Source organism: Camelus dromedarius, chromosome 1 (genome assembly GCF_036321535.1).
Source record: "Camelus dromedarius isolate mCamDro1 chromosome 1, mCamDro1.pat, whole genome shotgun sequence".
NCBI lineage: Eukaryota > Metazoa > Chordata > Mammalia > Artiodactyla > Camelidae > Camelus > Camelus dromedarius.
Window position 1 is genome coordinate 119,233,796 of NC_087436.1, and position 17,875 is coordinate 119,251,670.

Here is a 17,875-nt window from a genome sequence, read left to right on the forward strand (position 1 = left end):
TAGTTTTGTGAGAAACTGCCACACTATGTTCCAAAGCGACTACACTGTTTTGCATTCCCATCAGCAACAAATTAGAGTTCCCGTTGCTCCACATCCTCACCAGCTCTGGTGTTGTCGGTGTTCTGAATTTTAGCCATTTTAACAATTGTGTAGTAGTGGCATCTCATTATTTGATCCATTTCTTTTTATTCATACAAGGAATTTATGAGCTAGCTGCCTCTGATATACCAAGAAGGCCCCACAATTGGGATTTTTACAAGAACAACCAAATATACAGAAGCGTGAAAGTCCAAACAAAAGATAAGCACTTTACATACGTCTGTGCCTGGTGTTTACAAATCATCTGCATGATCATTGTCTCTCTTCACTCTTAACTCTGCCTTATTCAATACTAGGGATTAAGTCCACTTAACTGACTGGAAAACAGAAGCTAAACCTATGGCACTCGTGCAAACTGGATTCTTGAAATTTTTATTGCTTTTTGTAACTGTGTCAACAGGCTACGAAATTACCTTACCTTTCCTTTTTGTATTAAGTGCATGTCAAAGCAAATTTACTAATACATGCCAAGTTCTGCTCGATGCTTTAGAAACAGAGATGAACGAAACCCTCAAGGAGCCTTCAACCCGGTAAAAAGCGTTAAGACTATCCAGCGGAGCCTCAGGATAAATCAGAGCAGGACTTTTACCAGGGGGTGGGGGGAGGGTCAGTCTGGTGAAAAGACAGACACTTCTGACTGTAATCTAAAAAAGAATGAAAATTAGCCAGTTAGACGTTTGGGAGGGGTCCAGTCGCGGTACCAAATTGGGTGGGGCTATTAGCGTTAGACCGGGATGTCACGGACTCTGAGTATATTATCACGTAGGATCTTCCGCGTTTAGCGTAGGCGGAGAATGTTTACTTTTTTATAAGACGTAAATTCCATGCTGGATAAACCTAGGAGGGGTCGCAGCACCAGGAAGGATTATCTCCAAAGCCACGGCAGCGGACGAGGGCAGCACTGGGGGAGGGGGCGGGGAACGAAGGAGAGCGCGTGCGCGTGCGCGGGGCAGCGGACAGGCGCAGCACGGGGTAAGGAGCGGGGAAATGAGAGAGCGCGCGTGCGCGTGCGCGCGCGGCCGCCGTAAAGCGGATTGCGTCGCCCTCCATTGACGTGCGCGCGCCCTCACCTAATTCTACCAGCGGCGTGACCGTAAAGAGGCAGGGCCGTGTCGTGAAAGGGGCCGCAACACTCAGGGCGCTGGTTGACGGCTGGGACTCCATTTTGTCCTCCGCTTCTCAGCTCGTAAGTCGCTTGTTTCCGTGGCTTCTCTGAGGCGAAAAGTTTAAAAGGGGTAAAAGTTTTAAAAGAATATTCTGGAAGTGTATTGGTAAGCATAGCGAGTCTCCATTTTCTCTCTGCAGCCGATTTCGATACTGCGGTTCCGGAATAGCGGGGGGAAAATGCGGCCCTTGGACATCGTCGAGCTGGCAGAGCCGGAGGAGGTGGAAGTGCTGGAGCCCGAGGAGGACTTCGAGCAGTTCCTGCTCCCGGTCATCAACGAGATGCGGGAGGACATCGCGGCGCTCACGCGGGAGCACGGGAGAGCCTACATGCGGAACCGGAGCAAGTTGTGGGAGATGGACAATATGCTCATCCAGATCAAGACGCAGGTGGAGGCCTCGGAGGAGAGCGCGCTCAATCATCTTCAGAATCCGAACGACGGCGTCGAGGGCAGAGTGACCAAAAGGTGCGAGAAGGCCGAGGAGAAGGCCAAGGAGATCGCGAAGATGGCAGAGATGCTGGTGCAGCTGGTCCGGCGGATAGAGAAAAGCGAGTCGTCCTGAGGAGGGTCGGCGGTAAGGCGGGACCGGCGGGAACCGGGCGGAGGGCCCAGTAGTTGCCTCACACTTGGTTAAGCTTCGGGGACTTTTATTTAGTAGTGGTCCACGGGGGGTGGAAGTTGGGAGAAGATAATACATTATGCTCAATTTTTACCTTAGGAGGTGACAGTAGATGCTGTTTATCTTTTTAAGTCTGTTAGGGGGAAAATTGGTGTATTTTGACTTAGTACGTATTTGGTTGAAACCTAAGGTAGCGGCTAATAAGCGTAATTAAAGGGTAATAGACAAAAGTTTCCAAGAGAACAAAGTCACAATCTAAGCCATTGAGCAAGGAGCGGGGCGGGGGGAGGGGTTAAGAAATACAGAATAATTGGATGATTCCAGATTTCTCTGAAAAACTAGAAGGAGTCAGGTGGCATCCAGAAGAGGTGGTGTCCTGCGTAGCTGAATGTGTGAGGGGGTGGGGTTGGTTTTTCCCTTAGGAGTAACATCTTAATGATGAGTTTCTCCCAACTGCACTTTAGGTTTACAGCCAATGGATTCTGGTCACCTGGCGGAGATTGGCTGACAACCTGGAGAAGCTGAAACCAGAGAGCCTTTAGTTTCCTTTTTTCTCTGTGTGCACTCTGTCCTCACTTACACTACGTTTCTGCTATGGTCTGCGGTTAATGACCTCAATATGAGTTTTGACTGTTAAATGTTTTTGTTTGGGGAGGTAACTTTTATTTGGAAAATGCTCTCACGTGCAAGAATTGGGGCCTAGATTGTAAGCTTTTGCAGCAGTCACATTTGTTCCTTGGCTTTCGTTGTTTTTAAATTTTTGAGGTGCTTTGCTCTTTCTCGTGTGACCTGATTGCTCCCTGGGACTTTGGATCTGTGTATGAAAGACGAGACTCAGAGTTGGAGTTCTCCAGCTCTGGAGGTGCTGAAGGAGCTGCATTATTTCTAGAAGACGACTCCATGCAGCACTTGCTGAAGAAGTGACCAGACTTCAACTGGGAACGTGAATGGGGCTGATGTGGCTCAGACTGGCGGATCAGAAGAAGGGATGGAGGATGGTATTGTCCTGGAACTTTAATTTCTGTGTGAGACCAAAGGAGGAAAGGTGTATTTTGTTCAAAATTCAAGTCTTATGCACCACACTGTCTGATGTAACCTGTCTGGTCAGTTTTGTTTGGACAACCTAACTCAGCTTTATGGAACCTATAATAAGAGATGAGATAGGTCTTGGTATTCTGTATAATTGATGTAATGCCCTGATGCATTTCAGGGGATTCTGTGCATAACATGAAAGCGATGTTTGCAAAGGCCCTTGAGGGTCTAAGGAAGTAAAGTGAGGGCTGTCTGTTTTGGACCCTAAACTGGACAGGGACTAGGTTATCTTCAAGATTCATAAGTTGTATAGCTATAAGTTCATATCAGTAGCAGACCTGACAAGTATTTGAGGTCAAAACCCTACCATGTGTTTAAAAAAAATTTTACCATGTTAATAAAAGTATTCATTTGCTTGAAAAGACAAAAGATGTAAAAAGTTATTGACTAAGAAATTGCCTAAGTGAAATTTGGGGATGGGAGGGTATAGCTCAAGGTAGAGTGTGTGCTTTGTGTGGACGAGGTCCTGGGTTCAATCCCCAGTACCTCTATTTTTAAAAAAAAATTAAATAAGCCTAATTCACCCACCCCCCCAAAAAAAGGAATGAAATTTTTTTCTTGAGTATCATTGCCAACTGGGAGATGAATTTCTTATGTTTTTTGATGCTCTCAGTCAGCCTTGAATCATGGGGATGGTTTATCTCTGCCTGCTGCTGTGGAAACTGGCTGAGGAACCACCATGGAGTTGTCCCTCAGGACCCCGCCTTGCCATAGATACCAAAATCCAGGGATGCCCCGGTTCTTTATGTAAGATGGCATGGTACAGTCAGCCCTCCGTTTCCACAGGCTCTGCATCCCATAGAATTTACCTGCACTCTAACTTTCACCTTAAGAGTCTGCTTTCTGGGGAATCCAGCTGAAAGTAAGTGAAACAATAGAAAACCATGCGTCACAAGCTAGGTACCATGCCTTAGAGCACTGAGAGGGGGAGGCAAGGAGAGCATTTCAGAGCAAGTAACTGGTGAACTTGGCCTTGAAGGATGGATCCAGCTTCCAAGGACAAGGAGAGATGAGGGACATCCCTCACACAGGGAACAGTATGAGGAAATGCCCATGTTCTGGTAGCAGGGTGAGGAGTAGGGAAGCGGGAGAGAACAAAGAAAGCGACGTTGGGTGCATTCGCTGTAACAACGGCGTGAATGCTGGTACAGAACTATTGACTAGACTGTGCTCTATTCTTACTTCACTGCCTTTCTTCACAATGCCTTTTCTGTTTCCGGATACCACATTGCATTTACTGGTTTATTTTTGAAAGAGGTAAATAAAACAAATGGCACAAAATTCAAAAGAAATTGATCCTCCCTTCTCCCTAGCTTCCCAGGTCCCCTTCAGGAAGACAGCCATCTACCAGTGTCTCGTGTAGCCTTCCTAATGGGATGTGTGTTTGAACATATATAACTCTAACCTTAAAGTAGAAACATTTAACCTGTGAATGTCCTTTGATATTTTTCCACCTAAAACTATAGTTTGAAAGTTAGCCCTGTCTAAACATCTGGATCTGCATTCTCTTTAATGGCTGCATATTGTTCATTGCACTATAAATTAAGTGGTCAGAAGTGCTTTCTTACACACCCAAAAGTTTGAGAACTGTTGTCCTAAATTATTTTCACTAACTTCAATTCCTCTTCCTTGTGATTTCAATAACAACTGAAATGCAGCCATCGATTTCCAATTTCCCCAGCACCTGAAGTCTGTCCTGGCTTGCTAGCAATTGGAGAAGCAGTTGAGTCTTGCATTTTCTAAGCAAAGAATGATAAGGAGCCATGCTGAGAGGCAATCTTACAGGGCTGTAAAATACCAAATTCAGTCTGGCTAGGGTTGCCAGAACATTTTATCATCAATCTATATGTCCCTCATGAGCCTCAGGCTCTCTGTCCATTTTCCTGGCTGTTCAGATGTTAGGTCATGGACAGCTGTGTAGAAAGACGTGTTGGGGTTCTTGGACGGGTTCCTGACACAGCAGAGGCACCTGAAGCTGGGACCTATCTTTGCTCAGATGTGAGAAGTATCCTTTTATATCAAAGTGCTATTACAGAAAGAAGCATGGGGGCTGTGGGAACATGGAGGTCTGGAAAGGCATTCAGGAGGAGATAAGGTATTATGTAACAAACTCTGATGATAATTGGAGGCAAAGTATGCAGAATCTTCAAAATCTGCTGGGCCCACGAGGTCAGAATCAGGCTGGGGAGATCACAGAGCACCGCAGAGTCTTCGGCATCTGGTTTCATCAGCTGAGATGACCCCTGGGAAGAAAGCAAATTTAATTCTAGTGGACACTAGAGTAGGACTGGCAGCAGTCAAGGTCACATTCCATTCATTTGTAGCTGTTTGCTCTCCTCTGCCCTCTAACAGCACCAAGGCAAAAGAAAGCCCAAATTCAAGTCCCTGGCCCTGGCCATCCTCCCCCTTCCAGGCAGCAAATAAACAGGAAGTGGCTTGAATTTCCACCATCTTCCGAAGATAACTGGGGGTTTGTTAGCTGCTTAAACTTGTGGCCAGATAAATCAGTCCAGTTGCTGCCCAAAGTAAGACCCTCCCCTGGTCAATTCTGTTTTCCCTTTCTCTGATCCCCATAATGTTCTGTAGTTCCTATCTTCCTTTATCCCTGTGCTCCTTCCTTCAAACCATGATTCACAAAATCCTCCATTCTGTTTTTCCCAAATTCATCCATATTCTTTGCTTCTTCAAAGAACGTTTCTTTACCACCTATAACAGCTGAGACTAGACTCCCCCGAGCCCTGGGCTCTCCTGCAGCTTCATTGGTGATGGTTCCTCACAAAACTCAAATGATCAAGGTCTGCATCTTTGACAGAGAAGAGTGAAGGGGGAAAGGCAGCAACAAAAGAGGAGTAGGAGTTTGGGGTTTAGACGAGGGCGTTTTTGCAGCCCTGACCATACACTGTAAATGGATGGGTGGGGATATGAAGAGCCGGGAACAATGGGAGAAGGCTGTTCAAATGAGCTGAGGGCACACTGAGGTTTAAAAAAAGGTGTAGCAACTATAGTGAAAGTGTCACCTGGAAGGGTGGGAATGTGGTCAGAGAGAAGGGCTGAGTGGGCTTGGGGCAGGTTTGGGCAATAACAAGTCCTGAGGCACCCTTGGGAATGAGAAGCCAATTGGCAGGGAGTTGCTCATTGGATATGAAGAGGCCAAGGACCTGGGGGCCCAGGTTTCGAATGGTGGTCGTGTGAGCGTGGAACCCACCCAGGCAGGACCTGAGGTGGAGAGGAAGGCCAGAAGCCAGGGCAAAAGCCTGCTATGAATGTGGGGGAATCCAGTGGGGCTGGGGAGGGGGGTTGGAGGGTGACAAAGGTGAGCAGGGTGCAGGGGGAGAGGACTGTCAGAGGAGCAGCAAGCGCTCCAAAGGAGTGTCACTTTAGACAAGCGGCAGGACGGAGTGGTGTAACCATGGCCAGAGGAGAGGGCTGGCCCCAACTCCTGACCACATTCGAGGAACACAGAGAAATGAGCAGCTTTCCCTTCACAGGCCAGAGTACAAAGTCAGCACCATTCCCCGGGGGCCACCCAGCAAGAGGTAAGGTTGTGGTGGAGAGCCGGAAGCCAGGCCCATGCTGGCAATGGCTCACCAGTTCCTACAGGTCCAGGAGAGAGCTTGAGGAGTGGAGAGCAGTACGGGAAACTCGTCGTAAGACTAGCACCCCAGGCCGACTTAGACCAGTTCATCAATGGGACACACAGGTGACAGGCAATGCAAGTTTAGTCCTGAACTTGGTCTCTCCTAGGGGCGTGAGCATGGCCTTGGTGTGACCACTATGGTAGAGCCAACGAAGTGGGCAACTGAAGACTGTCACTCAGCGATGCTTCCTGAGTATCTTCTTTGAAGGAGCTCTAAGAGGCCACCACTGCTGGTCATCTGGGGTGGAAAATGGCAAGGGTTTCTGCATCCCAAACTAAAACAGTTATAGGAAATGGTTCCAGAAGAAGCTGTCTTCGAGATGAGACAAGACTGAAGCCCCAAGATCTTTTTCAGTCATCTCCTCTAAAGGTTCTTCCCAGACAGTGAACAGCAGCCAAGCAGCTAAGACCAGGTTACAACTGTTAACTTCCTGTCAAAGCCACTTGTTCACATGGACAGCACTGAGCTGAAAGAGGAGAGGAAGGACAGGGCGCAGCGGCCACTTAACTAGAGTCTTCGTGAGATTTTTGCCTGTGATACCTGCACGTCGGAAGTGACTGAAGGTAAACAGAGAGGAAGCATCCCAGGGTGCTGAAGAAATTGTGTTGCCAAGGAAATTCCAAGCCAGGCGTGCTTAATCCTGCGGTTGTTCAGCCTCTGTAGGGACTCCTAAGCCTGGCGTTTGCAGCACAGGAAGCAGGCTTCCAAAGCCACGTTGCCCCCAAAAGGATGCATTTCCCAAGGCATATTTCATACATGGCCTGGAAAGATAAGAGACAAGGAAGAGTCTCCCTGAGTAGTTCCTCTTGGAGAGCAAAAATCGGGAGGTGCTAATGGACTAGGCTGGGGCGGTGCGCTCCTGCCTGTGGCCTCTCATGGCTCCTGCAGGCTAGAGGTGCGGTGTGCCTCCCATTCTTCCCTTTTCCAAATGGAAGTTGTATACAGTTATTTTATACTGACTCCTTGCCATATGGACCTCTCTGTGGGGAAGCTCAAGACGTAGCAACTGGTTTTCCAGAGAGGGAGTGATCCAAGAGAGACAGCACAGCTGACAGCGGCAGTCTTTTGACAACTCAGTATTAGGAGCGAGATGTTCCATCGCTTCTGCTGTGCTCTTTGTGTGTAGCAGCAAGTCCAGCCCACACTCCGAGGAAAGGGAATCAATTCCAGTTCTTGACAAAGGATATAGCAAAGAATTTGTGGGCATATTTTTAAAACCACCACAGCTATTATCATTATATTTCAATGAAATATTTTTGAAACGTCACAGACTTGAAAGAATCTAAAGATAAATCATCAGTGTTGGTAGTAGAGTTCAGCAAGTTTTCTAGAAACAAAATCAGGACATAAAAGTAGTGTTTCTGTTCACCAGAAACAAAGAGGAAATATATTTTCTAAAAGGCATCATTTGTAATAGGACCCCAACATTTTAAAATTTTTTTAATTGAAGTATAGTTGATTTATAATACTGCGTTACTTTCAGGTGCACAGCAGAGTGATTCCGTTATGTATTTTTTCCAGATTCTTTTCCATCATAGGTTATTACAAGATATTAAATATAGTTCCCTGTGCTACACAATAAATCCTTGTGGCTTATCTATTTTATAAATGGTGGTATTTATCTGTTAATCCCAAACTCCTAATTTATCCCTCCTGTCGCTTTCCTACTTGGTAACCATAAGTTGGTTTTCTATGTCTGTGAGTCTATTTCTGTTTTGTAAATAAATTCACTTGTATTGTTTTTTAGATTCCACATGTAAGTGATATCATACAATATTTGTCTTTCTCTGGCTGACTTACTCCATTTAGTATAATCATCTTTAGGTCCATCCATGTTGCTGCAAATAACATTATTTCATTCCTTTAATGGCTGAGTAATATTACATTGTATACATACACCACATCATCTTTATCCAGTCATCTGTTGATGGACACTTAGGTTGCTTCCATGTCTTGGCTATTGTAAATAGTGCTGCCATGAACATTGGGGTGCATGTATCTTGTCAAGTTTGAATTTCCTCCAGATACATGCCCAGGAGTGGGATTGCTGGATCATACAGTAAGTCTATTTTTAGTTTTTTAAGGAATCTCCATACTGTTTTCCATAGTGGCTGCACCAATCTATATTCCCACCAACAGTGTAGGAGGATTTCCTCTTCTCCACACCCTCTCTAGTATTTATAATTTGTAAACTTTTTGATGATGGCCATTCTAAGCAGTGTGAGATGATACCTCATTGTAGTTTTGATTTGCATTTCTCTAACAATTGATGTGGTATTGAGCATCTTTTCATGTGCCTGTTGGCTATCTGTCTTCTTTGGAGAAATGTCTGTTTAGGTCTTCTGCCTATTTTCTGATTGGGTTGTTTGGTTTTTTTGATATTGAGTTGTATGAGCTGCGTGTATATGCTGGAAATTAATCTGCAGTCAGCTGCACTGTTTGCAAATATTTCCCCCAGTCTATAGGTTGTCTTTTCATTTTGCTTATGGTTTCCTTTGCTGTGCAAAAGCTTTTAAGTTTTATTCAGTCCCATTTGTTTATTCAAAAAAATTTTAATGCTGTATTATTTTCCTGTGGATACCTTAATTGCCACACACTGGGTGGCTTAAAACAACAGAAATCAATTCTCTGACAGTTTTGCAAGATAGAGTCAGAAATAAAGGTGTTGGCAGGGCCGTGGTCCCCCTGAAGTCTCTAGGAGAGAATCTTTTCTTGCCTCTTCCAGCTTCTGGTGCTTGTCGGCAATCTCTGACTTGTAGCTGCATCAGTCCAATCTCTGCCTCTGTTGTTGCATGGCCATCTTCCTCGTGTCTCTGTGTCTTTGCGTGGCCTTCACATAAGGACACCCACCATGGATCTAGGGCCCACCCTAATCCAGTATGATCTCAGCTTAACTAATTACATCTGCAAAGACCTATTTTTTCTTTTCTTTTTTTTTTGATTGAAGTATTGTCAGTTTACAATGTTGTGTCAGTTTCTGGTGTACAGCACAATGCTTCAGTCATACATGAATATACATATATTCATTTTCATATTCTTTTTCACCATAAGCTACTACAAGTTATCGAATATAGTTCCCTGTGCTATATAGTATAAACTTGTTTATCTATTTTATATATACCAGTCAGTATCTGCAAATCTTGAACTCCCAATTTATCCCTTCCCACCCTCTTCCCCTCTGGTAACCATACGTTTGTTTTCTATGTCTGTGAATCTGTATCTGTTTTATATATAAGTTCATTTGTCTTTTTTTTTTTTTTTTTAGATTCCACATATGAGTGATATCATATGGTATTTTTCTTTCTCTTTCTGGATTACTTCACTTAGAATGACATTCTTCAGGCCCACCCATGTTGCTGCAAATGGCGTTATTTTATTATTTTTTATGGCTGAGTGGGATTCCATTGCATAAATATACCACAACTCCTTTATCCAGTCATCTGTCGATGGACAGTTAGGTTGTTTCTATGTCTTTGCTATTGTAAATAGTGCTGCTATGAACACTGGAGTGCAGGTGTCTTTTTGAATTAAGGCGCCCTCTGGATATATGCCCAGGAGTGGGATTGCTGGATCATATGGTAAGTCTATTTTTAGTCTTTTGAAGAATCTCCATACTGTTTTCCTCAGTGGTGCACCAAACTGCATTCCCACCAGCAGTGTAGGAGGGTTCCCTTTTCTCCACAGCCTCTCCAGCATTTATCATTTGTCAGCTTGAATGAGGGCCATTCTGACTGGTGTGAAGTGATACCTCGTTGCAGTTTTGATTAGCATTTCTCTGATAATTAGTGATACTGAGCATTTTCTCATGTGCCTGTTTGCCATTCATATGTCTTCACTGGAGAATTGCTTGTTTAGGTCTTCTGCCCATTTTTGGATTGGGTTATTTTTTTTTTCTCATTAAGTTGTATGAGCTGTTTATATATTCTGGAAATCAAGCCCTTGTCAGTCTTATCTTTTGCAAATATTTTCTCCATTCCATAGGTTGTCGCTTTGTTTTGCTTATGGTTTCCTTTGTGCAAAAACCTATTTTCAGTAAGGTCATATTCTGAGGGTCAGAGTGGATATATATTTGGAGATCACTATTCAGTCCAGTACAAATGGTAACTAGGAAATTTTTAACAAAATGAATGTAAAACCTTCATGCATAAAATTGTATTAAAATACATTAAGGAACAACTACCAACAGATTGACAGAATTAGTATTGTAATTCTTCCAAATTGGGCCAACGAGTCAATTCAATCCCAATAAAAATTTCATTAGGTGAGTCTGTTTGATTGTTTGGGTCAAAATTTAAAAACTGATTCAAATTTTAGATGAACAAGCAGAAAAGCCAGGACATTTCTAAAGAAAAAGAACCAGGAAGGGAAATTGCCATATGTAACCAGATATTAATACTTACTATAAAGCTAATTTAGTCATTGTCAATTTAATCATAGCTCAGAGATACAGACCAATGGAACAAATATAAACACAAGCAAAAATGGAGACTTGACACATGACAGATGTTACTTTGCAGACCAAAGGGAATGGATAAAATATTCAGTAAGCAGGGCTAGGATAACTAGCTGTACATGTGAGGAAAATTGCGATTAGATTCCTGCCCCAAACTCCATTTCCAGATGGATTACCCATAATAAGAAAAATCACATGCTAAATAATTTAGAAGAAAATATGAAGGAACATTTTTATGACTTCAGAGTAGAGAAGGGTAATGGGTGTGTTTATGGGTTGATGAATAAGTTTTAAAACTAGAGAGCTGGTGGTCACATCTCTAAATGTCCCTGAATTGTACACTTTAAAGTGGTTAATTGCATGTTACATGAATTTCATCTCAATTTTTTTTTAGGCTAGAGCATTCAAATTCATAGGCACAGAAAGTAGAATGGTGGCTTCCAGTGGTTGTGGGAGAGGGGAATGGGGTCTTATTGGTTGATAGGTACAGAGTTTCCATTTGGAAAGATGAAAAATTTCCGGAGACAGATGGTGGTAATGGTTGCACAACAGTATGAATGTACTTAAAGCTGCTAAACTGTACACTTTTAAATGGTTAAAATGGTAGATTTTCTATTATGCATATTTTACCATAGTTTTTAAAACTTTCTTAAACTAAAGTTTTGTGTTTATCAAAGAAGCCTTAATCAAAGTGGAAAGTGGAAGCACATACTCTCTACTATCTATTTAACTTTTCTGTAAACCTAAAAGTTTTCTAAAAACTAAAGTCTATTTTGAAAAAAAAAATGTAGTCAAATCTCAGTTGGAAGATTGCAACACACATCTTAGCAAAAAAAAAAAAAAAAGAGGAGGAGAACTGAGAGAGGGAGGGAGGGAGAGAGAGAATCCAAAATGTAGGAACACACAGGTCAGAGGAGAATAAGGCTGAGGCAAGGCGTGGGGGGAGCTTTATTCACGTTCCCCCATCCTTAGGTTCACGACCAACTTTCTTCTAACTATATACAAATGTTCTGCAGACTAAACTTCAAGCCCCACTTTCAACCCGACCCCTCCTGCACTAGTTTTCTATTGCTGCTGTAAGAAATTACCACAAATTTAGCAGCTCAAAGTGACACAATGTATTCCCGCAGTTCTGAAGGGCAGAAGTCCAAACTGGCTTAGCAGTCTGCTTTGCTTTGGGTCTGACAAGGCCGAAAGCAAGGTGTTAGCTGACTGGCCTCTTATCAGGAAGCTCTGGGAAGAACCTGCTTACAGGCTCCTCCAGAGTGCTGGCAGAGTCCGGTTCTTTGGGGATGCAGGACTGAAGTCCCCAAGCCCTTGCTGGCTGCTGGCTGAGGGCCACCCCCAGTGCCTAGAGCCCTCTCTCCGGTCCTTTTTAAACTCTCAGATCTTCAATAATGGGCGTTTTTAAGTCCTTTGTCATTTCTAGACATTTATTATTTTATTCCAATGCTTTTACAAATATGGTTTATCTTAAGATTCATGGAAAGACTCTGTCTTACTCTAGAGTCCATGTTTCTGATAAACTTTCAGATCATATTACTGAACTGGGAGTAACGACAATTCAATGTCTGGAAGTGATTAACCACCAGTATGAGATTCTTCCTGATAAGGATCCATGCCTATTTTGAAGACTGCCTAAGATTCGCTTCCTAAAGTGGCTCTTTGTTGTTCACTTGTGGCCACAAGTTCTCTAAAGATACACCTTTCACACAACCGCCTCCTTCCCTCCTCCATGGAACGTGACTCTGGGGATGAGCCTTCCCAGCACTGAGGCTGTTGATACCAACGCCAAGTAACCAAATGATTGGTTATCAATGCTTTCTAAAGAAAGATCTCGATCAAAAGGGAGTAAGTATTGCTGAGAGCTCTCTGGAGTGGAGCCAAAGGCTATTAAAGGAGTGTGACTTACACTCATCTCTAAGGGTGAAATCTGACTTTTTGATCTGATGAAGTCATCCAGAATCCCTGCCAGAAACTCAAGATGCTTATCGGAAACTTGCCCTAAAATAACCTTTGACAGTGTATCTACTTATCGGGCCCCCACTCTAAAACAACTTGTGATTCCTTAAGGATAAGTACTTTCTGACTCAGGTCAGAGTCAGTCACAGTTCTTGCCAGGCAATTTTTAACAATCTCATGGCTCTTTGTGTTTATAAGCCCCTGACTCTTTCTCTTCCTCAGAACACTCTTTCATGGTTACCCTGAATCTGTGTCTTCCAAATTGCAATTCCTAAGATCCCAAATACACTCTTTTCTTATTTGCAGCCTCCTGCACTATTTATTTTGGTTGACACCTTGCACATGGCTGCCTTCATCTCAGACCCAGCCATGGTACCTCAGATCCTTCTCATGCTTTAGATTTGTCCAAAATCTCTCAGACAACAAGTTGTGAAGCTAGAGTCCAAACCCCCTTACATCTCAGAACCAGCATCAGCACATTCGATTATCTCATGCTTGGAATATCTCTGATTCCCTCCTGCTTTCCTTTTCTACCCCATTTTTCTAAATCCAGCCCAAGAACATTCTTTGCTTTAAAGGGCAGAGATTGAGCCCACTTGGATGATCCAGGCAAAACTCCTTATTTTATGACCCTTAACTTTGTTTGCATCGTCAAAGTCCCTTTTACCATGTAATATATTCATAATTACAAAATACGTAGTTCACAATATAATCTCAGTTTCTTGGGATCAGGATACGGACATCTTTGGGGGCCACTCTGCCTTCTGCACCTCCCTAGAGGTCTTGGTGCCCAACCTCACTAGGTACAGGTGGGGACACTGAGGCACAGAGAGCTATCTTCCGGCTGTTATCTAATTTGCCCAAAATTTCCCAGCCAGCAAGTAGTGGAGCTACAACCCAAATCCCAGATCGGTCTAATGCCAACACTTTTCCCTCAACCACCAGATTATGCAGTCTAATAATACTACTACTTGCATCCGCTTGGTGCTTTTGCAAGTTTACAATGCACTTTTGCACCCATTTTCTCACTTAATCCTCTCAGTGGCTCTGATGGGTATCCTGCCATAGGACTACTGACTCCATTTGATTGTCAACTGAAAGAAAAATGCACAATGTAAAAGTTGTGGGTTGAACTTTATTCAGTTTGTTACTGAGAACTATAGCCCAGGAAACAGCCTCTCAGATAGTTCTGAGGAACTGCTCTGAAGAGGCAAGGGAGGAGCCAGAATAAAAACAGTGGGGCCCACTTGCCACTTTCAAAGTCCAATGACCCCCCTCTATTCCTGGGCTCTCAGATGTCTGCCTGTGATCCCTGAACAGAAACAGTACATTCTTTACTGGGCGTGTTTGCCCTAACGAACTAATAGCCCCAGGTCATGCCTAATCTCACAATAGCTCAGGCTGGTTTGTTTCAGCTCATTTTATCAGAGTCATAAATCCCACTGCCCTTCACTGACCCTAAACTTCTTACCTCACCTGCAGCCAATCAGAGACTTGTGCACAAGCTGATCAGGAACCTTGTGACCCTACCTTATAAAAGACCCCAACAACCAACCCTCCAGGCTCACACAGACATCTCTTGCCTGTGTGGCCCACCGATGTCTGATCTTTATTAAACTTTTTTTTGTCTCTAGTAAATTTTTTTACTGCAGGCACACCAGCCAGCCCAGTCCCCTAACACATACAAAATTTTTTTCTGGGGGAAAAAAAAAAACACGTTTCAAACATCAAAAGACTAATCGCAAAGAACATCTCAAGTTAATGGTTTTAGTGCTTTTCTATGTGTGGCAATATGCAAGAAATCTGAGGGGGCTGAAATTTTTCCTTAGATGTGTATCTTAACCAGCTAGGAGCTAGTATATCCAAAGCACAAAATGCTTCCTGTGTTTCTATCCTTTATTCCTCACTGAGTGAACTGTGAGGAGGCAACCACAGTGGCTGATGGTTTTATCCTGGTAAAACTGCAGTGGCAGGCAACGTTTTTTTCTTTACATGATCTACTGGAAAACTGAGGCCCAAGAGTCCTGAGCACTTGTGCAAGCAGGATCCCGCCTCCTCACCCCTGCCAACCCCAAACCCCCAATCTTTACTGTTAGTGTTGGGATGGGAGAGAACCACAGGGCTAGGACATAAAACTTATTCATTTGTCCCTTCCAGATAGTACATGTTAGGATAAACCAAAATTTACTGAGCCCCTGCTGGGCCTAGGGTGAGACTATGGACAGAACTGAAGATGAGGATTGCACCCTCCAAGAACTCTCTTCACAGACAATACACTTTGGTACAGATTCCACTTAAGTACAGTTCTCCTGAGGACCCACTCTTGGCCAGGCGGCTCCAACTCAACCATGCCCTTGACTTGAGTTCAGTGAGGATGTTGCAGAAAAGCGTGTGACAGCTCAGTTGTGACAGCAACCTGAATCTGGGCGAGAGACCAAGCAGCAGTTGGAGAGTTGGCGAACTCAGGTTTATTACACCAGAAGGCCCAAGTGACTTAACACTCCAAACTCTGGCCCCTGTCTATAGGGTTACATAGGCTTTTATAGGCTACCAGTTCAGACTTTGCAACATTTTGTAACATGTAAACAAGGTATAACAAAGGTGACTAATTAGGAACAAGCGTTGTAGAAGTGGACCAATCAGGAGAGAGGGAAATGGACCAATCAGGAGTGAGTGAAGTGGACCAACCAGGAGTGAGAGAAACAACCAATCAGGAGTGAGCTCCATGCAAATGAAGCACTACAAATGGACCAATCAGGAGTTCGCTCAGGGAGCCAATAGACTTTAAGGGGTAAATTCCACTTTCCTAGAAGTAAGCCTCTCAGAGGCAAAAAGTGAAATGAAGTTGCTGGGCCAGGGAACCAGATGATGCTGGCAGGAGAGTAGTGGCCCTTCCTGGGGGTCTTGCGGGTCTTTTTTATGGGGCTTCCCACCTCAAGGGGAGGAAGGGAAGGGCAGCCGGGGCCTTCGCGGCCCTGGTGTTTGGTGTAACTCTGCATTTCTGGTGTAGAAAACCCACTTTTGAAACTCGGTGTTAAAACCCATGCCCTGAAGACGCGACGGCAAGGGAAGGGCGCGACTGGGAAGGGGAAGGCGCGTCGCTAACGCACGCCCGCCGCACGCGGCCTGAGACCCAGGCGCCCCGCCAGCACGCGCCTACTCAGGGGCCCCACTGGGGGCACGGCCGTAAAGGGGTCCCGGCGTGTCGTGAAAGGGGCCGCGAAGCGGCAGAGCGCCGGTCGGCGGCTGGGGGCCACTTTGGGTGTGGCTTTCGTGGCTTTAAGGCAAAAAGCAGATGTTTATTAAGAAGCCTGCGAACAAAACTCAAGAACCTGTTGCTCGCCACAGCAGCGCTTCCGCCGAGCCCCGCGCCAGGCAGTAGCAGCCGGCCGGCCGGTCCCCCGGGCCGGGGCGCGGGCGGCCAACGACCACTGGGAGAGGCTCCCGAGCCCCGCGCTGCCCGCCCACCGCCGGGCCGCCGCCGCCCTCGAGCGCGAGCACGTGCGCGCACCTTGGGGCGGCCGGAGGCTGGGGGGCAGCGGGAGCCTGCAGGGCGCGGTCGCCAGCGAGGAGCAGGCCCTGGACCCCGCCCACAGGCCGGCGCCGAGGCGGAGGGGAGGGTGACGAAGCTGTGCGAGGAGGCGGAGAGGAAGGCGGTGGAGGCTGCGCTGATAGGGAGGAGGATGGCGGAGCTGCACCAGCAGATCCACGGCTGCGCGTGTTACCGACGGACGCGGGAGCGGCGGGGAGGCGGGCTCGCCGTAACGCCCCGCGCCGCAAGGCCGCGTCCGCCCTGAGCGGCGGGAGGCGGCGGGGGCAATGAGGGTGGGACCGTGCCAAGCTTTTCCCTTAGGTAGCGTGTTATTTTTTAATGTTGCTGATTAGAAGAAAATGATTTGCTGTGTCGTTGTGAAACGTAGAGACCACTTCCCACTAAAATGTCTGCAGGATGCGGACCAGATCAGTCACTAGGGTGAAAACCTAGGCCATCGGGCCAAAAAAAGAAGAGGGGGCTCGTTACAGTAGTGCGAGAAGAAAACTTGCAAATACTGTGATGAAACGGCCCGGTGTCAGATGACCTCAGAGCATTTTGCTTGGGTGGTCGGAGTTGTTTGCCTTAGTGATAAGAGAGTCTTAGAATTAACGTTGTGATGAATTTCGCCCCTTGTCCTCTAGGTTATCCGCTGAGGGACTCTATTCAGCTGCTAAGGAGGACTGACTGCTTGGTGAGGCTGAAACCAAGAGAGCCTTTCTTTTTCTCTCCCCACCTTTTCTATTTGCGTTTTCACCGTGTTAAACGCCAAATCTCCAGTACCAGTGTGGTAGATGATTTCAGTATTATATCCGTCATAGGTGAACCTTGATGATTAGGTGCATTCAGGTTGGAAAAGACAGCTTTTAATTAAACGCTCTTACATAAAGGAATAGGGCCTAGAGTGTAAGCTGCTGTGTGGTCATATTTTTGTACTGTGATTTTATTTTATTTTTAAAGTTTGAAAGTATCTTTCTTGTACTTTGCTGTTTTTTAATGCTTCCTGGAATTTGGGACCCATGAAAGGAGCTGGAAGTAAAAGTTATGCGAGAAAGGAGACCCTATTTGGCTGCAGCTGCTGAAGCAAGAACCCAAACCCCAGTCAAGGGTGTGGATGCCTCTTCTTTGGACAGGATTGAGAAGGCCCAGAGGGCTGCTGGGCATGGAGAGTGGTGGTGTGCGGGTGTTCAGATTTTGTATTTCATCTCATCAACGGAGGGAGCTGTGTTCTTTTGGTTTTCTTTGTTTTTTCAGAATTACAATTTTTCCGTGGCATGTTAACTGATGCACATCACGTGACCTGTCTGGTGAGTA

General features: G+C 45.2%; 1 protein-coding gene across 1 annotated transcript; it reads left to right on the forward strand.

The window, feature by feature from the left end:
* Positions 1-1,165: 1,165 nt before the first annotated feature.
* LOC105104740 (MORF4 family-associated protein 1) lies at positions 1,166-3,345 on the forward strand. Its single transcript, XM_010998496.3, has 3 exons — positions 1,166-1,285; positions 1,405-1,839; positions 2,349-3,345. The coding sequence occupies exon 2, from the start codon at positions 1,444-1,446 to the stop codon at positions 1,825-1,827; it is 384 nt and encodes a 127-aa protein (XP_010996798.1). The 5' UTR covers positions 1,166-1,285; positions 1,405-1,443; the 3' UTR covers positions 1,828-1,839; positions 2,349-3,345.
* The last annotated feature ends 14,530 nt before the right edge of the window (positions 3,346-17,875 follow it).